Here is a 24,110-nt window from a genome sequence, read left to right as displayed (position 1 = left end):
AATCAAAGTTAATTTTCAAAGGGAATTTTTTACCACCTCAGTGGCTGGAAAATCAGTGTATTTTTTTTTAAGGGTAGTGTAATTAAGAGTTTATGCAGCCGTGGTATATAGACATACTATGGGGAAAAGTAGTTGTGGAAAGAAGCCTGGTCTTTTTTTTTTTTTTTTTTTTTAAAGATTTTATTTATTTATTTGACAGACAGAGATCACAAGCAGGCAGAGAGGCAGGCAGAGAGAGAGGAGGAAGCAGGCTCCCTGCTGAGCAGAGAGCCCGATGCGGGGCTCGATCCCAGGACCCTGAGATCACGACCTGAGCCGAAAGCAGCGGCTTAACCCACTGAGCCACCCAGGCGCCCCAAGAAGCCTGGTCTTAATCTAATAGTCTGGAGTCCAACTCTGATTCTGCTGTTTAGTTTCTGTTACTGTAAACAAAATAGTTCATTCTTATGAGCCTTATATTCATTCGTTCAATGGGAGTTATACTGTCACTTCCCTCATGGGTTTGTTTTATACAAGATGGTACCTAAAACACAGTACGTGTCCATCATATGTGAGTTTCCTTAGTCCAAGGGGTGGGAGGGTTGAGAGATAACATGAGCTTTTAAATATCAGAACAAAAAATTGGTAAGTTGTAAATCTTTAAGATTTGTGGCCCTTAAAAAAAAAGAAAAGAAAAACCTGTTAAGTTCCTTCCTCACCTCCAATACAGTGAGAGTGAGATATCAAGTAAAATGTATTCAGTGTTGGATAGATCTTTATTCTGCACCTGTGAGCTGAGGCAAAGACATAGAAAACTCAGTATTGGTATAGAAGTGTCTAAAGTCTATCATTGACTCTACAACAGCAGAGAGGGAATTTTAAGGATTTTTAGAGCTTGCAGTTAGGTTGAAAGAGATCTCCAGACAAAAACCAGTATGCATCTGATTCTAATATAAGCTGTAAATGTTTCCCACTCCGAATTCACAGCAGCCTTGTAAAGAAGACTATGTTATCTCCATTTCACAGATGAAGACGTTAAGTCTCCCTCAAAGCTGGGAATAGAACCTTGGTTTTTTTAATTACTGTGTACATAGAAAAGAGGCTGGTTAGAGGGAAGGATTAGTTACTGAATTCCTAGTTTATGTGTCAGGCACTATGCTTGTTGATTTAGCTATGTTATTTTATATGTAATTCCCAGTAAAACCTATAAGATAGGGTCCAGTAGCCCCATTTTATTCTTCAAGAAACTGAGGTGAAGAAATTTGCCTGTAGTTACACAGACCAGGCAAAAACTAGATTTATTTGCTTTTAAAAGATTTTTTTAATGTATTTATTTTTTGTGAGAGAATGCACACTAGTGGGGTTAGGGGTAAGTTCCCCACTGAGCAGGGAACCTGTGTGGGATTTGATTCCAGGACCCTGGGATCATGACCTGAACTGAAGGCAGACGCTTCACAGACTGAGCCACAGAGGTGCCCCCAAAATGGGATTTAGACAAGCTTGTCTAATTCTGAAATGTGTAAGGAAAATGAACTTCCTCTTAGACTTTCAGTTACCACGGGAACTGAGCGTTATGCTTAGAACCCTCAATCCTGCCCCCAAGGACTTTCTAGATTCTTCATGTTAATTTTTTTGGAAGAAGGTGTATTAGTTATATATGTATATGTATATATAGCAGAGCTACTGTCATATGATGCTGTTTGCTTATCTTCTGTTGTTCCCACATTGCCTCCTCCAAGCTAGCCTCCACAGCAGCCATCACAAAGATTTTTCAGAAATGCCGACCTGACCACATCCTCTGCATTCCATCTTACCCTCAGCTGCTTCTGCTGAAGTTCATACTCTTACCCTGACATTAAAGGCTATCTCTGATCTGGTCCCAGTTGGCCTCTTCAACTTCCAAGTTCCATCTCTTGCTACTCTCCACGCACACACACACACACACACACACACGTTGGGTGGGGACATAGGGCAGAGGGAGAGAGAGAATCCCAAGCAAACTCCACACCCAATGCACAGCCCTACACAGGGCCCGAGATCATGACCTGAGCCAAAACCAAGAGTCTGATGCTCAAGCAACTGAGCCATCCAGGGACCCCTTTATTGACTGCTTTTGTAGGGAGAAACCAGTCAGATCAAAATGTTGGTTAATTTTTAAAAAATCTGTTCTCCTCATCCTAAAAATTAGACTCAAACTCTTTTTTTTTAAAGATTTTATTTTTTAATTTATAGACAGGTAGGCAGAGAGAGAGAGGAGGAAGCAGGCTCCCTGCTGAGCAGAGAGCCCGATGCGGGGCTCAATCCCAAGACCCTAGGATCATGACTTGAGCCGAAGGCAGAGGCTTTAACCCACTGAGCCACCCAGGTGCCCCCCAAAAAACTTTCTTTAACAATGGAAATATTCTGAGCGCCTGGGTGGCTCAGTTGGTTGAGCATCTGCTGTTAGCTCAGATCACGATCCCAGGGTCCTGGGATCAAGTCCCACAAGCAGGGAGCCTGCTTCTCCCTCTGCTTGCTCTGTGTGCTGCTCCCCCTGCTTGTGCTCCCTCTTTCTCTGACAAATAAATAAAATCTTAAAAAAATAAAATATAATAAAAATGGAAGTGTTCTTTCTCTTCCTCTCTTTGAATTTACTGAAGCCTTCAGATGCATCATCCTGGTGAGATGTTCATAACTGTGCACAGGACTATTAATAACGCCGTCACCTTTGCTGAGCATTTTAAATGTATGCAGGTGTGCAGTATGTGTCCATTGCCTTGGGGGCCCAGAAGAATCTGTTGCTTATGAGGTAGCCTACAATAATGCAAAGTGTATGTACTTTGGGTCCAGAAAGACCTCTGTTTTAATCTTGATTTCACCAATTACTACCTTGTGCTTTTGGCCAAGTAAGTTCTCTTTCTGTGCTTAGATTTCTGTGGGTATGCTTTTGACTGTCTTGACTTATGTTTCCTTCCAGCAATCAGAGAAGATGGCATGCCTGGAGGCCGAAATAAGAGCATTGGGCCCGTCCAGGTGAGTTCTAGGCCTCAGTCCTTGTGACCTGTTCTGGAAGCCCAGTGCTTTCGATGTTCCTGTAGCTACTTACCTTGATCCTCTCATCTCCTGATGGGGGGAGCCATCTTGCTTTCATTACTGTAAAATGGTTTTTAGAGCCTGGTTATGAAAGTGCTTTGAAGATCTTAAATATGCAACATAATGATGAAAGCTCTTCTTGCGATTCCTTCAACCCTTCCCAAGGATTTCATAGGAAATGAATCTAATTCTGATTCTAAACCATCCAGAGGATTTTTTATGTCAGTCACTCAAGGTTGTTGATAACTTAGCCTGGCAGAAATAAGTAAGACTACTTTGCTGTTCAATGTCTCTAAAGATACATCAGCGGGAAGTTCATTGCCTTACTTGTAGAATAGGATTAATAATAACCATTCTATCCCACCGATATTTAAATAGTACTTACTGTGTGAAGGTCCTTTGTACTGTGAACTCAGTCTAGTGGGAGAGACAGATGTGTGACTAGACATCCGAATATAGTGAATGGTAACAGAGGATGCCCAAAGAGTACAGAAAGGAGGGACTTTCTTTTTTGTTTGTTTGTTTTTTGTTTTTTAATTGGAACATGGTTGGGAACTGAAGACATTTAGGGAAGCCTTCATAGAAGAGGTAAAGTTTGAACCAAGTCTTGAAGGAAAAGGAGGAATTAGCTATGCTGGGAAGGGTTGTGGAGCCAAATATCTTCTATTACTGCTAGACAGAACAGACAGTAAAAAGACCACAAGATGAATCTTTAAGGACTCACAGGAAGTTGATGGAGTTGGGCTGGAGCACTGGGCACATATAGTGGAGCGGCAGAAGAGAAGGCAGATTCCTTTAGTGTGGAATCTGTTCTCTAAAGAATGGCCTTTTGATTATAGCTTCTTAGGTAAATTCTTTGTAGGGCCAGCCTACACCAACTTGTTCTCACTTGCCAGCAGAAGAACTTCATGAAGGTAGAAAATTGGATCTGTTCATGACCCAACAAGTGAATCCCTCAGCACACCAGTGAGCAGGACCATGCCTCGGGGATTGTTGCTCTAGACCAAGAGGCAACTACTAAAAGCTTTTAAGCAGAGAGAGACATGGTCAGATTTGCATTTTTAAAAAATCATTCTAGAGGCACCTGGGTGGCTCAATGGTTGAGTGACTCACCCATGAGCTCAGGTCATGAACTCAGGGTTGTGGGATCAAGGCCCACATCAGGCTCCTTTTTCAGAAGGGTTTCTGTGGAAGATTTTCTCTCTCCCTTTCCCTCTGCCCCCATGCACATGCTCTCTTTCTCTAAAACAAATAAATCTTTTAAAAAAGAAATTATAAAATTACAATTAAAAAAGAAAGGGGCACCTGGGTGGCCCAGTCAGTTAAGCAATCTGCCTTCGGCTCAGGTCATGATCCAAGGATCCTGGGATCCAGTTTCGCATTGGGCTCCTAGCTCAGTTGGGAGTCTGCTTCTCCTTCTTCCTCTGCCGCTCCCCCTGCTTTTGCTCTCTTTTTCTATCTCTGTCAAATAAATAAAAATAAAAAAGAAAGATCATTCTAGCAATAGAAGTGGTTTCTGAGGAGCTGGGTAAATGTCCATGAAACTGGAAGCAGAGGAAAAAGCAGTTCAAAGATTTTACAGCAGTCCAGCTAAGAGATACAGATAGTGGTTTTAAGAAGGGCAATGGTAGTACAGTTTGAAGGGGAGAGAATAGATTCAGGAGAGATGTAATAGGAAAAATTAATAGGATTTATCCAGTTGAATGTGAGGGAATGAGAGAAAGACAGGAATTTGTAGGTATTTTGAGACATATGCCAATGAAATATGGGACAGTTCCTAGCACATATATGCACTCAGTCGGGCTGTGGGCATGTGCTGTATTCATGTCTTTTTTTTTTTTTTTAAATCAAACATTTTGGGGCACCTGGGTGGCTCAGTGAGTTAAAGCCTCTGCCTTCGGCTCAGGTCATGATCCCGCGGTCCTGGGATCGAACCCCACATTGGGTTCTCTGCTCAGTTGGGGAGCCTGCTTCCTCCTCTCTGCCTGTCTCTCTGCCTACTTGTGATCTGTCAAGTAAATAAAATATTTTTAATAAATAAATAAATAAACATTTTTATTCATGTTATAATAAAAATTAGTTTATTATGGTCTGTACCCATATGTGTTCTTTTGGGTGTGTGTGGTAAAAAACATATAACATGAGATCTTATCTCCTTAACAAATTAAATATATGGCGCAGTATTATTTGCTATACGTACATTTATACAGTAGATCTCTACAGCCTTTTCATCTTATGACTGGAACTGTATACTCATTTTTTTTTTAGATTTTATTTATTTATTTGACAGACAGAGATCACAAGTAGGCAGAGGCAGGCAGAGAGAGAGGGGAAGCAGACTCCCCGCTGAACAGAGAGCCCGATGCGGGGCTCGATCCCAGGACCCTGAGATCATGACCTGAGCCGAAGGCAGTGGCTTAACCCACTGAGCCACCCAGGCGCCCCGAAACTGTATACCCATTGAACAACAACTCCTTATTTGCCCTTCTCCCTGTCCCTGGCAGCCACCATTCTACTTCCTCTTTCTAAGAGTTTGACTACTTTTGATACCTCATGTAAGTGGAATCATGCAGTATTCGTTTTTCTGTGACTTCCTTCACTTAGCATAATATCCTTAAGCTTCATCCACATTGTAGCATATGCTAGGATTTCTAAGGCTAAATATTCTGTTGTATTTATATACATGTTTTGTTTATCCATTAATCCATCAACAGATATTTAAGTTGTTTCCATCTCTGGGGCGCCTGGGTGGTTCAGTGGGTTAGGCCTGCCTCTCTGCCTACTTGTGATATCTCTCTCTCTCTCTCTCTCTCTCTCTCTGTCAAATAAATAAATAAAATATTTTAAAAATTTGTTTCTGGGGCGCGTGTGTGCCTCAGTGGGTTAAAGCCTCTGCCTTCGGCTTGGATCATGATCTCGGTCTTGGGATCGAGCCCCGTATCGGGCTCTCTGCTCAGCAGGGAGCCTGCTTCCCTTCCTCTCTCTCTGCCTGCCTCTCTGCCTATTTGTGATCTCTGTCTGTCAAATAAATAAATAAAATCTTTAAAAAAAAAAATTGTTTCCATCTCTTGGCCATTATAAATAATACTGCAGTAAATGTAGGAGGGCAGATATCTCTTAGAGATCCTGATTTCAGTTCTTTTGGGTAAATACTCAGAAGGGGGGATTACTGGGTCATATGGTAGTTTTATTTTTAATTTTTTGAGAAACCTCTATACTGTTTTCCGTAGTGGCCTTATCATTTTACATTCCCACCCAGCAGTGCATAAGGGTTCCAATTTTCTGTATCTTCTCTGGTATTTCTTATTTTCTGACAATGGTATTCTGGGTAGTTGTGAGGCACTACCTCATTATGGTTTTGATTTGCATTTTTCTGATTAGTGATATTGAGCATCTGTACATATACATGTTGGTTGTGCTGTTTACATGTCTTTGGAGAAGGTATTTTTTTTATGTCTATTCAAATCTTTTGCCCGTTTTTATTTATTTTTTTAAAGATTTTATTTATGTGTCAGGGAGAGAGGGGTTGAGGGAGCACAAGCAGGGGGAACGGCAGGCAGAGGGAGAAAGTCTCCTGACTGAGCAGGGAGCCTGACGCGTGACTCAGTCCCAGGACACTGGGATCATGACCTGAGCCGAAGGCAGACGTTTAACTGACTAAACCCCCCAAGTGTCCCTTTTGCCCATTTCAATTTTTTTTAATGTTATTTATTTACTTTTAAAGATCTTATTTATTTATTTGACAGAGGAGAGAACACAGCAAGAGAGGGAACACAAATGGGGAGGGAGTGGGGGAGGGAGAAGCGAGCTTCCCACTGAGCAGGGAGCCTGACGGGGGACTCGGTCCCAGAACTTTGGGATCACGATCTGAGCCGAAGGCAGATGCTTAATGACTGAGACACCCAGACACCCTACATTTATTTATTTGGCAGACAGAGAGAGAGAGAGTGAGAGGCAAACCACAAGCAGGGGCAGTGGCAGTCAGAGGGATACAGAAGAACCAGGCTACCCACTGAGCAGGGAGGCTGATGCAGGGCTCTGTCCCAGGACCCTGGGGATCATGACCTGAGCCAAAGGCAGACACTTAATCCACTGAGACACCCAGGTGCTGCATTTTTAAATAAGGTTATTTGGGGGTTTTGCTGTTGAGTTGTTGGAATTCCCGATATCTCTTGGATATTAGCCTTTATCAGATAAATGGTTTGCAAATACTTCCTCTCATTCTGTACGTTCCTGTTGACTTTGTGATTGTTTGCTTTGCAGAAGCTTTTTAGTTTGATGTAATTCCATTTGTCAATTTTTGCTTTTATTGCCTGTACTTTGAATATCATATTGAAGAAATCATTGCTAAGGCCAATGTCAAGAAGCTTTTTCTCTATGTTTTCCTTTAGGACTTTGATAGTTTCAGGTCTTATATTTAAGTCTTTAACCCATTTTGAGTTGATTTTTGTATGAAGTATAAGACCAGAATCTAATTTCCTTCTTTTGTATATGAATATCTAGTTTTCCCAGTACTGCTAGTTGAAGACACTATTCTTACGTAGTCTTGGCAGCTTTGACTATATATACGTGGGTTTATTTGGGGTCTCTCTATTCTGTTCCATTGATCTATAGGCCTGTCCTCATGCCAGTGCCATGCTCTTTTGGTTACTATAACTTTTAATATGTTTTGAAACCAGAAAGTGTAAGACCTCTAGCTTTTTGTTCTTTGTCTGGACTGTTTTGGCTATTTGGGGTTCTTTGGATTTCCATATGAATTTTGGGATTTTGTTTTTCTATCTCTGCCAAAAATGCTGTTGGAATATTGATAGGGATCGTATTGAATCTGTAGATCACGTTGGATAGTATGGATATTTTAACAATAATTGTCTTTTAATCTATGAATTTCTTTTTTCTTTTTTTTTTTGAAGATTTTATTTATTTATTTGATAGAGAAAGACATAACGAGACAAGCAACCACAAGCAGGGGTAGTGGGAGATGGAGAAGCAAGGGTTCCTGCCAAGCAGGGAGCCCAATATGGGGCTTGATCCCAGGACCCCAGAATCATGACCTGAGCCAAAGGCAGACATTTAATGACTGAGCCACCCAGGCACCCCAGTATGCCTTTAATTTTTTTCAGCACTGTTAAAGTCTTTTCATCCTTTTAGTTAGGATTATTCCTAAGTATCTTATTCTTTTTGATACTATTGTAACTGAGATTGTTTTCTTAATTTCCTTTCCAGGTCCACTGTTACTATATAAAAATGCAGCTGATTTTTTGGTGTTGATTTTGTATCCTGAAACTTTGCTGAATTCTTTTGTTCTAACAGTTTTTTTGGTTTTCTATTTATAAGATCATGTCATCTGTGAACTGAGATAATTTACTTCTTTCTGATTTAGATGCTTTTTATTTCTTTTACATATCTAATTGCAATGGCTGGAACTTTAGTACTGTGTTAAAGAGAAATGGTGAAAATGGGCATTTTTGCCTTGATCCTGATCCTAGAGAAAAAACTTTTAGTTTTTCATTGAGTATGATGTTCGTGTAGACTTTTCATGTATAGCCTTTATTTGTAGTCATTCTTTTTATATTTAGATGTAGTGTTTATCTATTGGAAAGAATTCTTAAGTGTTTCCTCAACGAAAAATCTTCTCAGCATTCATTACTCAGTGTCTTTTGAGTACTCTTCTCCCACTGTGGTAGGGATCTTTAGGCGCTTACGTCTCTAGACTTTCTGCTCTTTCTAGAATGGAGGGAGCTGATGCTCAGAGAAACTGATTTCATATGTCATTGCATTTGACTTTCTGATACTGAGCATATAATTTTCCCTTTTTTCCTTACTTTTTAGGGAGTGTTAGGAAGAAAGAGCTGTGATCTCCCAAGTTTTGTTTTTTTTTTTTAAGATTTTATTTATTCATTTGACAGACAGAGATCACAGGTAGGCAGAGAGGCAGGCAGAGAGAGAGGAGGAAGCAGGCTCCCTGTAGAGCAGAAAGCCCGATGCGGGGCTCGATCCCAGGACCCTGGGATCATGACCTGAGCCGAAGGCAGAGGCTTTAACCCACTGAGCCACCCAGGCACCCCAATCTCCCAAGTTCTTAACTATGTTTAATTATAATTAAAAATCAGGGATAAAATTACGATGTATTGAGTACCTGTTGTGCACTTCATCACTTTATCTTAGATTAGCCTCTCAAGTCTGACTGATTCAGTTCTGTACCCTAAGAGGGAGCCCAAACTACTCAGTAGGTGGCACTAGCTTCATTTTATAGGGGAGGGAACTAAGGCTCAGAGAACTTGAGTGACGTGCCAGCAGTATGCACCCAGTTAGAAAATGACAGATGAGATCTGAACCTAGATATAAGCCCTCCTGATATGTTCTATCCCCTTAATTTAACAGTGATTGCCCAGCGTCCTGTGGGACCCATAGGGAGGAACAGATGCAGTCCAACTTTGGCTCCCAGCTGGAATAATCTGATTTATTAGGACCGCTTCTTTTCACCCAGCTCAAGTGCTTGCATGACCTCCAAGCTCTGGAACTGCTCTCACTACCATTACTGAGGCTGCTTCAGTCAGGGTCTCTGTAGATGTCTTGTAGTTTGATGGCGTCTTTTGTCTTTACATGTCTTATAACATCTGAGATTTCAGTGTTCTAAAGATCCCTAAAAGAAAAGGTTTGTTTGTTTTGTTACATGTTATTGACAAAACAAAGACTACCCGTAATTCAGTATACAATCTAAGTTTAAGACAAATCGCTCAACTTCTGTACCAGTTAAATGTTTCATGTTTTCCCTCTCAAGTCCTGTGTGCTGGCTGGCTTCCAGTTCTAGATGCCTCCTGTATTGATGATGATCAGAGTAGCTCAAGGTTTCCTCACAGGCTGCTAGAACAAAGAGTTATGTAGGTTTGAGTCAGATGGACTTGAAAGAAAAGGTCCTCCCAGGCTTTCTATAGGAGCAAGAAATAAAAATTTATCTGGCCCTCTTTCCTTCCTATTCACTCTCATCCCGTGCTGAGTTTAGCAGTTAGGCTTCAACTCGGAGTTAAACACTTTATAGAAGATGTATTTATTCACTCCCTTTACGGTATAGTAGCAGGAGCCGTGGACTGAATACTTGGGTACTTTGGCCTCTTCCTTAAACTCCTCCTGAGATGCAGGCACACATTGTGCTCTTGGGCAAGTCAATTCACTTGTCTAAGCTAAAATTTCTTCTTACTTACACTTTAGGCTTGGGAATGTCTTTCTCATCCTGAAAAATCCTTGTGAAGTTTCATGGACAGTACTTAATAAGTGAACATTTGTTTATTTATCCAATGTGCATTCTTTGAGTACTTTCTTCTGGGTTTTATTATAGCTTTAGGTCTGATAGAGAGTATTTTTATGATGCATTGCCATAAGTGCTATAAAAAAACAGCTGTGATGGGCGCCTGGGTGGCTCAGTGGGTTGAGCCGCTGCCTTCGTCTCAGGTCACGATCTCTGGGTCCTGGGATCGAGTCCCGCATCGGGCTCTCTGCTCAGCGGGGAGCCTGCTTCCTCCTCTCTCTCTCTCTCTCTTCCTGCCTCTCTGCCTACTTGTGATCTCTCTCTGTCAAATAAATAAATAAAATCTTTAAAAAAAAAAAAAACAGCAGTGATGATGAAGATAACATTGTCAACCTTCCACACTGGTTGCTATGTGTTAAGCCCTTTTCTAACCATGTGATGATGTATTAACTAATTTAATCCTCACAACAATCCCATGAGACAGATACTATTATTTTCTCTATGACATGGATAATTTTTGTTCAGATTTTGAATTCAAGTTCAAATAATTTAATGACTTGTACCACTAGAAAGTAGCAGAAACTATATTGGAACAAAGGTGGTCTGACTCTAGAATTCATCCTCGTAACTATTGTGCTATTCTGTTCATCTCAGAATACACAGAATTAGAAGGGGATAGAGGAGGGACCTAAAATTTTGTCTAAGGTAGTATAGAAGGATTCACAAAGAAGGTGACATTTGAACTGGGTCTTAAAAGGCACGCAGGAGTTTGTTCTTGAAGAGTAGTGTTTCAGGGGTAGGAAAGAATAGACTCAAAGAGTGTTGAAGAACGTGGTGGCTTTGTGGCTTCAGAGGAGGGTAAACGGACAAGAGGAAGGCCATAGTGAGCCACGGTGCTGGGAAGCAAGCAACTGAGCTGTCCTAAGATGAGTGAGAAGCCCTGGAGTATGGAGATGGAGGGGAGGGAATCTGGGTATCTCTCTAGAGAGTTCTGGGAATCCTTATGACGTTTAAATGAATTCTTGGTCCTTAAGGAGGAACAAAGGCTATCCCAAGCACCCAATCTAACATGTATCAATTCCTTATCAAAGATATCGGAGGAAGAGATCGAAAGGATCATGTCTGGGCAGGAATTTGAGGAAGAAGCCAATCACTGGAGCAACCATGGTGACAGCGACCACAGTTCCCCTGGGAACAGGGCTTCAGAGAGCAACCAGCCCTCACCAGGCTCCACACTGTCCTCCAGGTGAGCTTTAAGGCAAACCCAGTATCATCTAGGACCACCCAAAGAGTAGACCCACAGGGAAACTCTGGGCTAGGTATTCCTGCCAGTCTGTCTCAGCCAGCTCTGTCTTTTGGGGAGGGGCCGGGATGACACAGAGCAGCATTTCACAGCCTACTTTTTGTTAAAGACCTTGAAAAATGTCAGCATTCTCTTCTGCAGGCTAATAAAGTGATATTGCTGCCGCCTGTGCCCAGACGTTCTTTACCTAGCAGAATACCATTTTAAATGTAGCTCTTCTCTCACATTGATCACGGAAATAAAACAAACCGCATTGACAATATTGAATTAAGTTCTCATTTCTCTGTCTCAGCAAGAGTGAAGATTTTCACTTTGTAAGTTTTAAGAAACTGAAAATTTTTAAGCTAATTAAATTTGCTGCTATCATGGAATGCTAATTTGGAGACTCTTGGTTCAAGAATATTATCTTAAGTTAGTTGCTACGTATAAAAAATGTAGCCATCAACTACCAGGATAGATTTCCTTTTTTACAGAACTCTTTCTTATAGGAAATGGATTGATAAACTTTTTCTATAAAGTCCAGAAAATAAATATTTTAGGCTTTGCGGGCCACACAGTCTGGGTCTCAGCTACTCAGCCCTATCATTACAGAGCAAAAGCAGCTAGAGACTATATAAATGATTGTGGCTGTGTTCCATTAAACTTTATTTACCAAATGGGCCATAGGCTACAGTTTGTCAACCCCTGTTACAGCAAATGCATATAGGATTTTAGATTTTAGGTGAGGATTTTTGTTTTAGGTGACAGAGTGGTTAGATTTCCCCAGGAAAGAGAAGAAGATAAGAATCTGCCTCTCTCTTGGTTATTCTGTTGTAACTTTTATTCATTTGGTGTTCCTTCCTTTAAATGTTTAGGAAAGTTCGTGCCACATTCTTTGCCAGATTCCATGTCAGATTCCTTGCTAGGTGCTGCATTTGTTTTATGGCCTGGCAAGGCCTTTAGCCTGTCTATGCCTTAGTTTTCCTAGCAGTAAAAAATATATACATACCCCCACCTTTGTGGGTCATAGTTTGTGAGTATCCATTAAAATCTCTTTAAACGTGACACCTATACAAAGAATTTATTCAACCACTCTTTATTCAGTACCTATTTTGCCAGGTCCTGGGTGTCCAGTGATAAGTCACACATATACACTCCTGCAAAGAGTCCCTGTCTAGTGGGGGAGACATGCATGTAATCATTAATTATGTCCCTGAGGAAGACAGACTGCATGGCCAAAAAACTCCCTAGCCACCTCGAGCAGACAGTAGACCTGCCACGGTTCTGCTTGACATAAGACTTTTCTCCTCAGTAGGTCTGTGGAACTAAATGGATTCATGGCGTTCAGGGAGCAGTACATGGGGATGTCTGTGCCTCCACACTATCAATACATACCGCACCTTCTTAGCTATTCTGCCCACTCGCCACTCCTGCCCCCACAAGCTCGCAGCCTGGATCCCCAGTCATACAGTCTGATTCACCAGCTGGTGTCAGCCGAGGACCTGGAGCCGCTGGGCACGCCCATGTTGATTGAAGATGGGTGAGTGCCCCGTTTAGCCCTTGAAACTTCACAATGACCCCTACCCCTCACCCGCCTTCATCCCTGGCTGCTAATCCCATAGGCTCTGAAATGAGTCAGGGGTAATGAGTAGTGACTTGCCTCAGAGGACAAATCTGTATTTATTTTTGAAGTCAGCAGTCCCTTGTTTTTCTCTTGAGCATCTTTTTTCAGAGTTGGGGCTGTTTCTGAATCCTTAGGGAATTGGGATTAAAGGACTTTTGTTTCTGCTTGGGCCTAGGTAAGCCAGGCCCTGAGGTGGCCTGAGTGCTTCTCTGGCTCAGAGCCAGAGTTGAGCTGTAATTCTGGGAATAATTACACATCAAGTCTAGGCTCCTGAACAAGCCATTCAAGGCACTACCTGTGTGCCGACTGTCTGCATCCCCAGCCAAGGTACCATGTGCGCTGGTGCCATGTGCGCCGTGTACAGACCTGAGTGGGGGGAAGGAGTACTCTTGTTCCCCGGTCAGCTCTGCCTGAGTCGATGCTCGCTCAGCCTCTAGGCCCGTCAGTTGCTGCACCCATTACTCTTTGGGCCTGAGGCACAGGCTGTTTGTTATCAATTCAGACCTCGTAGGACGTATCCTGAGATTTCTCAAGCTAGTCTCCAGTATCAGAAGAGGAAATTCAAAGATCTGCTTACAAGAAGGCCACACAAAATCTTTATAAACCTGGGCGTGGGGATATGGAGACGAGTCATGCCAGGGGCCTTGAGAAGAAGAAAACTGGGACCCTCTCTCATCCAGCGCAGAGATGAGAAATGCCCTGCTCCTTCCATGCAGGGGTAGCTTTCAAGGACTGAGCAACTTTAGTTTCTGAAGTCTCTCCACCAGGGGGTGCACTGAGAGCAGGGAAAGCTAAACGTGTTTTCTCTTCTCTTTCAGCCCTATGACCTTGGGCGCATTTCTGTGCCAGCCCCTGTGCTGGGTGGGCACCAGATTCGCCCTGCTGGAGCTCTCGTAGCCAAAAGTAATGCAGAAGCGATGGAATTTTCTCTAACACATGGAACATTAGTGGGATGTTGAAATGTTAACATTAAAAGTCATATTCCCTAATAATTGCACAGATTTCCAAGCTTCCTTTCCCTTTCTTCAACCTTTTCTCACCAAACCCACCTCTTAAGCCCTGAGCTTGCTGCTGGCCCCAGTCTTGCCCCTTTATCATTAGACTCAATTGAATGGAGCTGGAGACCCATGATCAAGGGCAAGGAACCCACTGCCGGAGACCCTTTTTACTCTTAGGAGTACCCTTTCCCTGTGCCCCCATCCTCCCTCTCTGGCCACTGGAAGTGATTTTCCACTGTCCCTCCCCCCAGGTACGCTGTGACTCAGGCAGAGCTGTTTGCCCTGCTTTGCCGCCTGGCCGATGAGCTACTCTTTAGGCAGATTGCCTGGATCAAGAAACTGCCTTTCTTCTGCGAGCTCTCAATCAAGGATTACACGTGCCTCCTGAGCTCTACCTGGCAGGAATTAATCCTGCTGTCCTCTCTCACCGTTTATAGCAAACAGATCTTTGGGGAGCTGGCTGATGTCACTGCCAAGTACTCACCCTCTGATGAAGAACTACACAGGTAAGGGCTGTTGGTTGGGGAGGAAGTCCCAAGCAACCAAACCACTGTCATCCTGGAGGGTGGGGACGGAGTGCCCTCACTGACACTCCAGAGGATAGGAATTAATGCCACAAACGGGCCTGGCTTCGAATCCTTACTCTGCCTCTGACTAGCTTTGTAACCATAGTCAAGTCTCTGATTCCTACCTTCTGAATTTATAAAATGGGATAATACCAGTACCTCTGCAACAAGGTAATTGTGCAAAATAAATGATACTGGGCAGCAAGCCTTAGCAGAGCGCTACACTATTATTATTATTTTGGTTTTTTTTTTTTTTTTTATCACATCCGGATTACTCAGGTAAGAGAATATATCTGGGGAGAACAAAAATCTGAACTCTAAACTTCATCTGTAAAGTGAGGGGCTCTGAGCTGTAGTTTACAATTCAAGAATAAGATCTAAAAGTCACTGTGTTACCTGTTACATGCCAGGCACTGGGCTTGGTATTTGATATTACTGTCTTATTCTTTTCTCACAGCCTCTAGCATTATAGGCATTGTTATGCCTATTTTATGGATTAAAAAACTGAAGTTCAAAGAGACCTGCCCTTTAATGTTTTGGATTTGAACCCAGAGCCTGAATTCGAACCCATGCCTGCCTAATGTCGAAGTTTAGGCTCTAACTGCATCTGAGATGCAGTGAGGCTAAGGAACCGAGCCACTCTCTTCATTGTTTTTTTTTTTTTTTTTTTTTAAAGATTTTATTTATTTATGAGAGAGAGCGAGAACGAGCACAGGCAGACACAGTGGAAGGCAAAGTCAGAGGGAGAAGCAGGCTCCCCGCGGAGCAAGGAGCCCGATGTGGGACTCGATCCCAGGACGCTGGGATCATGACCTGAGCCGAAGGCAGCTGCTTAACCAACTGAGCCACCCAGGCGTCTTCATTGTTTTCTGGCATAACTTCTCATACTATCTGGGCAGGATCCTAATCTCCCTGTCTAGCACAGATCTTTTACTTACTCACTTTGAAGTCCTAGAGCACACAGTGAGTCCCCAAAATCAGGACAGGTGATCTGTTGATTTAACTTTTCTGGCTTATTAGTTTATCATGTGAAAAAATAAAGCTTAAATCACATTTATTTATTTATTTTTTTTAAAAAAGATTTTATTTATTTATTTGACAGAGATCACAAGCAGGCAGAGAGCAGGCAGAGAGAGAGAGAGGAGGAAGCAGGCTCCCTGCCGAGCAGAGAGCCCGATGTGGGGCTCGATCCCAGGACCCTGAGATCATGACCTGAGCCGAAGGCAGAGGCTTTAAGCCACTGAGCCACCCAGGTGCCCCTTAAATCACATTTATATAGACATTTCAATAATTAACCTTTACTGAACAGTTTTTAAAAATGGAAGTCATCAGATTCCAGAACACCAATAAAGAGGGCTGAAGAGATACCCCCATACTTCTCTATGCAGGACCAGAGTGCCTTTCCTTTGTCACCCAAATGTCATGGAATAAAGACAGGCTAAGTGTTAGGCTGAGGCTGAAAGTAAAGTTCCAAGACCGTCAGGGCCCTTTGCACAATGAGGGAGGGAGGAGTCTGGGTGCTGACACTCTGCCCTGGTTTTCTAATATTTCCTCTTCAGTGATGCTTACTGGCTTCAGGATAATCTGTAAATGACAGAGTTTTGAACCCATGTGACACTTTGTCCTGTAAACAGAGCTCTCTGATTTTGCAGATGACCAAACTCCCTCTTTTGAGCCTCTAATCCATTATTTCCATCAAATTCCTATCTGCTGGTCCTTAATTCTGGGCCAACTGAATGTTTGAATTGCATTCAGCAGACTTTAATATTGCCAGGGTTTGCAGAGCTGCCCCGTTGACTCTGTCCTTTTTATTCACCTGGAATTTGCTTGGAATCCACCAGTACAGCCTGGGGCTGTCTAGAAAGTCAGTCTATGAGCTCTAGTTCCTATAGAATGATGGGTTTCTCCAGGCCCTCTGCATGTAGGCAGGTATCATTGGCCATGCAGGGCTCCTTGTGGCTTTGAGCTTCATAAAGCACCCCATCCTATTCTGTGCAGTCCCTTAAGTCCCAAGAGCAAGGCAGAGGCTAGTAAATTAGTGAGGGAACGTTTATTTCTAGGAAGGCTCTTTACCAAGGAGAATGTAGAGCTGCACTGTCTAATATACTACCTGGTAGCCTCGGGTCACTTTTTAAATTTAAGTTAATTAAAATTTTATAACACTAAAAATTCAGTCCTCATTTGCACTCGCCACATTCCACATGCTCACTAGCCACACGTGCTTCGTGAGTACGGTACCAGACGGTGCAGATACAGGACCTCTCCATCATCTCAGAAAGTTCTGTTGGGAATGCTGATTCTAGAACATGTGTTCATTCTGAGGATAAGAAATAAATTTATTGTCGGGACTTAATACTCCGTGCAAGAAGCTTACGGAATCCATCCGTGGGAAATAGGAGTTAACTTCAATACCTTCGTTCCGATTCCATGCTCATGTACCTAGGACCCTAGCAGATCATGAAGCATCATGAAGGTGTTCAAATGCTAGCCTGGGTGGCTCAGTTGGTTAAGTGTCTGACTCTTGATTTTGGCTCAGGTCGTGGTCTCAGGATCCTGGGATTGGGTTTCCCACTCCACAGAGAGTCTGCTTGTCTCCTCCCCCGCCCCGTGCTCACACACACACGTGCACTCTCTCCCTCAAGAAAATAAATAAATCTTTAAAAAAAAAAAAAGATTTATGGAGCACCTGGGTGCCTCAGTGGGTTAAAGCCTCTGCCTTCGGCTCAGGTATGATCCCAGTCAGGGTCCTGGGATCGAGCCCTGCTCTCTGCTCAGCAGGGAGTCTGCATCCTCCTCTCTCTCTGCCTGCCTCTCTGCTACTTGTGATCTCTGTCTGTCAAATAAATAAATAAATAAATAAATCTTTAAATAAATAAATAAATAAAATTTTGGGGAAAAGATTATTAAATGCCTACCAAAAGAATTTGGATTATATTATGTAAATACTATTAAGTCATAAGATGCTTCTATGTGGAGCAGTTACATGGTCAGGTGTCATTTTGAAAAGATCACTGTGGCTGTAAAGCTCAAGATGGACTGGCATGGACATCACGAGAGGATGGTGGTTGGGTAGGAGGTTTTTCCATAACCTAGGTAGAAGAGAAAATGGCCTGGACAAGGCAGCCGTGACTGTGGGAATAGGGAGGGCTGCACAGAGTTGAGAGATAACAAGGAGGTATAGTCAGTGGGACTTCAGGGAGGCAGAAGTCGGGGTTGGGGGTGCTGCCAGGCAGGTGAGTGCGAATTCTCTGAGCCAAGATAACGGAGCCTGAGAAGAACAGGCCAAGAGATGCCCCACTCTGAGTCTGGTTTGGAGTCTGTTGAGCCTGAGAGCCCAGGAGGTCAGAGGAAAAGGAAGTATGAGAACCTCTGGAATCAGGTACATCAGAGAAAAGCATTTCTTACTCTGCTGGAGACTCAGGGTGTGGAGTCTGTAATTGGCCAGAGCTCTTTTCTACCTTGCCTGCTCCTGCGTTACTCCTACTCCCCCAAAATGCCTTTACTTTTTCACGACTCCTGAGTGCCAGTGAGTTCCTGCTGTCATGAAAAGGCTTTTCCCTGATGATACATGACCACCTCCTTTTCTCTTCTCAAATATTGAATCAAATTTATGGTACCCGTTTTCCTTAATCAGGATGTTATCAGACAGTGAGCTGGGCAAATTTGATTTAAAGCAGATTGTAGCACCAGCCAGTGACTGCTCCTGGCCCTAATCAAGACTCCTTCGCTCTCAAGAGAAGACGCCTTGCACTAGATGGGCTTTAATGGGCACTTCTGTCTCGTGAGCAGTAGCTCCGTTTCTCTCAGATCTCTGGACAGTTGCCTCCCAGCTTCCCTGCTCACACCCTAGCTGTAAGGTTCAAGAAACAATCTCTTCTTTTTGTTGTGATAACAGGAGTGATGATGATGATGCCATTAATAATGATAATAGCTAACAAGTATGGACTGTTCATTGGGCCAGATTCCATCTTAAGTGCTTTACAAACATTGTTTAGTCCTCACCACCACCCCAAGCAACTGCACTGATGTTCCCCTTGTTCCACAGATAAGGAGCCTCAGGTTCAGAGAGGTGAAAAAACTGAAGGCTACAAACCTAGAAAAAGATGACGTTAAGATTATCCCCTAGATCTATTGTGCTCCAAAGCCCAGAATCCTTACCAGTACCCTCTACTAAATAATTTAGCCTTCTAAAAAGTTCAACTTTCTGCAGTGTGTCCTAGACTTAACAATCTTACTTTCAGTCTCGGAGTGTTTACATGGGTGCTGAGGTGACAATTCCTTTAAAGCTATGACTGCTCCTGGGGGTACGTGCACTTAGCTCAATGAAAAAAAAGACAACTGGACCTCTCAGCCCCCTTAATGGGACATAACTTACACGGTGTCAGCTTCAATTGCTGACTGAATGGTCCAGTGGTTTGGGGGATCCTGGCAGGAATGTTTTCTTTGTCCCAGCGTGCTTGTGTAATGGGAACCTCGAAGAAGAATGGGTGTGTTTGTCCAACTCTCTGGCTTTAAATGCTGATAATTTGCAGACAGGGAATACAGGGGCGTTAGAACTGTGGAGTGGGCAGATGTGGAGGAGGCACGGCTGCAGGAGAAAGCAGGCCCATGAAACAGAGAACGATTTGTTTATCAAGGGGCGGGATGCGGGGTGTGGAGGAAAGCTTTGCAGTCGGGCTGTGGGGACTGAGTGGGGGCTCCTGGGCTGGCTGCCAGCCCCCCCCCACCACTGCCAGGGGTCCGTGACGGTTGCCTGTCCTAGGAAATGTGGAAAAGAAGGTACGTGCTGTCCCCAAGAGAAAGGGCAGATTGGGGACAGAAGCTCTCGCGGGGCACTTGGGAGCTCCTTTGTGCGGCTCACGTCTGGACTCAGCCGGCCGTAAGTGCAGTGCCGCTGGCCGGGGGTCTGGCTGATAACCACACACCTGCGCGGTCTGCGGTGCCAGAGGCCGCACTTGGGCCGAGCGGTTGCTGATTAAGGCAGGGAGCGTTATCTCTGTTGGCTACACTGCTCGGCCGCAGACAGATGCTGGCGGTGCCGCGCTGCCTCCGGCCTCCTTCTTGACGCCTGCCGCATTTCCTCCCCACACCAGCCCTCCGGCCAGCTACTAGAGGGCTTCACAGTGGAAACCTTTTCCCTCTCAAGAACAGAAAGAGTGATCAGAGCCCTGTGATGGCGCGTGCTCTTCACTCCCAGGCCCGCTGCCTCCCGCATGGCTCAGCACCGTGGAGGCCCTGCAGCAGAGCCCACGCCTGCCTGAGCTGGGCCCGGGACTGAGTCGCTGCAGGAACCCAGAGCTCCTGAGGTCCCCTGTGGTGGCATGAGGCAGCCTTTCCCAGTTACCAGTTAAGGACAAGACAGGGAGCAGACCGTGTGGTGCTAAGGCGAAAGGCTTGGAGTTAGAAAACTTGGTTTAAACTTTGGCCCCACCCCACCGCCACTTACTTGCTGTGCTGCTTTGGGGTAGGCAGGATGCTCTTCTTGTGTTTCCTCGTCCCTAACAAGCAGGTGATCTTACTTAGCCCCCAGGTTGTCAGGGAGGTAAAATGTAAGAATGCAGGAGAGGCCTAGGGACCCAGTAAATAACCTGTCTGAGCTTTGTTTCCACATGTGCACAGAAAGGACTGTAATACCAATTTTGTAGATTTATTGGGAGTATCCAGTGAAATAATAAGTGTAGAATATTTAACAGAGTTAACTGGCAAGTAGCAAATACTCAACAAAGGATAGAATGATAGATAAGGTTAGTATAGTAGTTATTCAGTATCAATTTGTCTATCAGCCAGTTTGGGGAAGTATTAATAACGTTGTAAAAGCCATTGGGCCAGGCATAGAGAGAAATGGAATCAGCCCTCATTGTTCAAATCAGCGGATGGAGGACAGGAGCCGCGGGTTGTGGTGGGTCTTGATGGGGCTTTGAGGCGAAGGGGTCAGGCTCTAAATTGCTGGTAGCTCTTCTATAGCTCCCTCTGCTGCTTGAGAAGTGCAGACGTTTCTGGCCCAGAAAGGAGCCAGGCTTGCCCCCCAGGGAGAGGAGATGTGCTGCTTGCCCAGAGGCCAAGCCTTTGCAAAGCCTTCAGAATCAACAAAGAAGGCAGTAGAGCAGGCGTTCAGGACCCACGTAGGGACTTCTTGCCCAGCATAGGGCCGCAGTACTCAGGTCTGAGGATGTCCCCAGCACGTAGTCCCAGCGCTGGGCGTCTTTTCTCCTTGACTGAGCTGCATCTGAGGCCTCTCTAGAACTCCCCTTAGTCCACTCCTAGAAGGGCAGAGACTGACCCTGACCCCAGCTATTATAAACTCTTGCTTCCCCATTAAGCCTTTTTGATGCTTGGTTTGGTGGTATCTCCACCTCTGATATGAGGTGTGCCCCACTGTGACCCAGAGTATTAGTCCCCTAACCTGGGGCTCCTTTTTCTAAAACTTGGTCTTTCCCCAAGGAGCTTGCTTCTAATCCAAAGAAAGGAGCATGGTCTGCACAGAGTCTTACCTGCTACAGTGTGATGCTGCCCTCTGATATTGGAAGAACCAAGGGCTTGGGAAGTTAGCCTAGGTTCCAAGTTCTAGCTCTGCCACCAGCTAGCTGTGTGCTTGTGGACCAGTCCCCTCTGCTCTTTGAACTTCAGTTTCTCATCTGTACAGCGGTAATGATCCTCTCACAGAGCCCATGAAGCTGAGAAAACTCAATGAGAAAGTGCACATAAGTGCCTAGCACGGAGACTGGTAGGGCGTGAAGGCTCAGGTAATGTTTCCCTTCCCCATAGCTAAAGTGAGGGATGCCAGTAAAATTTTTCATTGTGTGTAACCTCAACCCTGCTGGAAGCAGTGAACCTAAAAAATATAATCATCAGCTTTTTCTTCACCGTGGCAAAGGCTCAGGTAGAATCACCATGGCAGCTGCCGTTGAACCTGGAGGCTACATCTCAGCTATCACAGAATCTTGATAGTGTTGTATTTTTCCACATTTACATTTCAGACTGCCTTTGGCCCTTGTTACCCGCAAGCAGGCAAGCATTATTATTTGACAAAAGAGAATCTCGAAGTTTTAGAGAGGTCAAATGATTTTCCCAAGGCCTTACAGCTTTTGAATGTTGGAGCTGGATGTGAACTTAGATTTAACTCACCCCACCTGACCTTAGGAACAGCAGCTGACTGAGCTGCCTTCCCTCTAGACAAACCGTGGATCTACCTGTCCTTCATAATGATTCTGGATTCCATTTCCCCCAAGCTCAGACTCTTTTCTATCTTAGATGCCTTAAGGAGCTGTAGGAGACCTCTTTCTTCCCTTCCTTAACCCCCACTGGCATCAAAGCCCACTCACACCTCTGTCTGTTCCCCAGATTTAGTGATGAAGGGATGGAGGTGATCGAGCGGCTCATCTACCTGTATCACAAGTTCCATCAGCTGAAGGTCTCCAATGAGGAGTATGCTTGCATGAAAGCCATTAACTTCTTAAATCAAGGTAAGTAGCTGGAGGTGAGAAAAGGGGACTTTGTTTGTTTATTTATTTATTTTGCCAGAGAGCATTTTCCCTCATGTTTCACACCACCTCCCGCCCTTTTACCCTCAGGACTGGCACACAGAATCTGTCGCACCACGTGGGTACCAGTCCTAGAAGGCCTCTGCTTTCCTCAGCCTGCCCCTCTATAGCACAGGGCATGCTTTGGATTTTTTTTTTCAAACCTAAATGCCACAGTCTCTATAACTCATAGAGGAAGGAAGAGGATTTGCTTTGTTTAGTCAGTTTTAATGCATTTAAACACAGACACCAAGGACAGTACATGCGTCATTTAAAATATGTACCAAGTTTACCAGTGGCTGAAGAAGAGCTGGGTGACTGATGAAACTATTGGAGATAAGACATGTGTGACAGGCTGGCAGTGGTTCTGACGGCCTCTTCAGGGCAGAGTGGGCGGAGGGGGTGGTTGTACAGAAACAACGTGGATCCACAACATGGATCAAGCGTGGCTTGCTTTTTTTTTTTTTTTTTTTTTTAAGATTTTTTTATTTATTTGACAGAAAAAGCGAGAGAGGGAACACTAGCAGGGAGAGTGGGAGAGGGAGAAGTAGGCTTCCCACCAAGCAGGAAGTCTGATGCGGGGCTTGATCCCAGGACCCCGGGATCAGGACCTGAGCTGAAGGCAGCCCCTTGACGACTAAGCCACCCAAGCACCCCTCAAGCATGGCTTTTCATTAGAAGACTGCTGGCTGCGGTTTATGTGGGGCATCACCTACGAAGTGGTGCTTGGTAGCTGCTCATAACTGAAGCATGAAGGAGAATTCATACTCTCTTTTTTCCAAAGTAGCATATGACTGCTCTGTTCTCACAGTGGAACAGGGCTGTTTTGCTTCCTGTGACATTGGAATTGCTCTGTTACTGTATTCAGTTTCCTAGTCCAGAGTCTGAACCCCTCCTCTGGCTTACTCCTTCTAGCTGCTGCTTCGCTATTCATTCATCTTCATTTATCTGCTGTTCCATGTGCCTCCCTTAGACCAGGCACTGTGTTGACCATGAAAGACATTAAGTAAAATAGATCGCAGGTCCCTGGCTTCAAGATGTACACACTTTAGGGGTGCCTGGGTGACTCATTGGGTTAAAGCCTCTGCCTTCCGCTCAGGTCATGATCTCAGGGTCCTGGGATTGAGCCCTACATTGTGCACTCTGCTCAGCAGGGAGCCTGCTTCCTCCTCTCTCTGCTTGCCTCTCTGCCTACCTGTGATCTCTGTCAAATAAATAAACTAAATCTTAAAAAAAAAAAAGAGGTACACACTCTAATGGGACCTGACACATTACTTGAGCCTCATATTGGGGGAGATCAGCAACAGCTACTTGGAGGAGAAATCTGAGCTGGGCCTCAAAGGCTGGGTAAGATTTATATAGAGAATATTTATGTCCTATTTTATGTATAAATTATATAGATAAGTTGTATTTATATTCTGTGTATAAAAAGTTGGTATGTGCATAGACATTATATATACACACATACATATACATTATATATATACACATACATTTATATATAAATGAAAGAGAGAGAGATCTATATAGAGAAAAGGTGGAGTGACCGCTCGGATAGTATGAGCAGACGCACATAGGAGACCACGTGTGAGTAGGTGCAGCTATCAGCAGACTTTGTTATTGGCTCTAGCAAAGGGCCAATTTAAGATATTTTGACGGGGGCGCCTGGGTGGCTCAGTGGGTTAAGCCTCTGCCTTCGGCTTGGGTCATGATCCCAGGGTCCTGGGATCGAGCCCCGCATCGGGCTCTCTGCTCTACAGTGAGCCTGCTTTCCTCTCTCTGCCTCTCTGCCTATTTGTGATCTCTCTCTCTCCCTCTCTCTC

General features: G+C 44.2%; 1 protein-coding gene across 3 annotated transcripts in view; it reads left to right on the top strand.

Moving 5' to 3' along the window:
- NR6A1 (nuclear receptor subfamily 6 group A member 1) overlaps positions 1-24,110 on the top strand; it is a 225,979-nt gene that overhangs the window by 193,322 nt on the left and 8,547 nt on the right. For 2 of the 3 annotated variants that reach the window (XM_045082380.1, XM_004757343.3), the window contains 5 exons: positions 2,936-2,991; positions 11,389-11,543; positions 12,892-13,119; positions 14,453-14,707; positions 22,109-22,230. In XM_045082380.1, the coding sequence (XP_044938315.1) occupies positions 2,936-2,991; positions 11,389-11,543; positions 12,892-13,119; positions 14,453-14,707; positions 22,109-22,230 (816 nt within the window). The remainder of the gene's footprint in view (positions 1-2,935; positions 2,992-11,388; positions 11,544-12,891; positions 13,120-14,452; positions 14,708-22,108; positions 22,231-24,110) is intronic. The other variant, XM_045082381.1, reaches the window with a different exon arrangement.

The sequence above is a fragment of the Mustela putorius genome, unplaced genomic scaffold (genome assembly GCF_011764305.1).
Source record: "Mustela putorius furo isolate JIRA1106 unplaced genomic scaffold, ASM1176430v1.1 tig00000596_pilon_pilon_pilon, whole genome shotgun sequence".
Taxonomy (NCBI): domain Eukaryota; kingdom Metazoa; phylum Chordata; class Mammalia; order Carnivora; family Mustelidae; genus Mustela; species Mustela putorius.
This window is presented reverse-complemented; position numbering and strand designations above follow the sequence as displayed.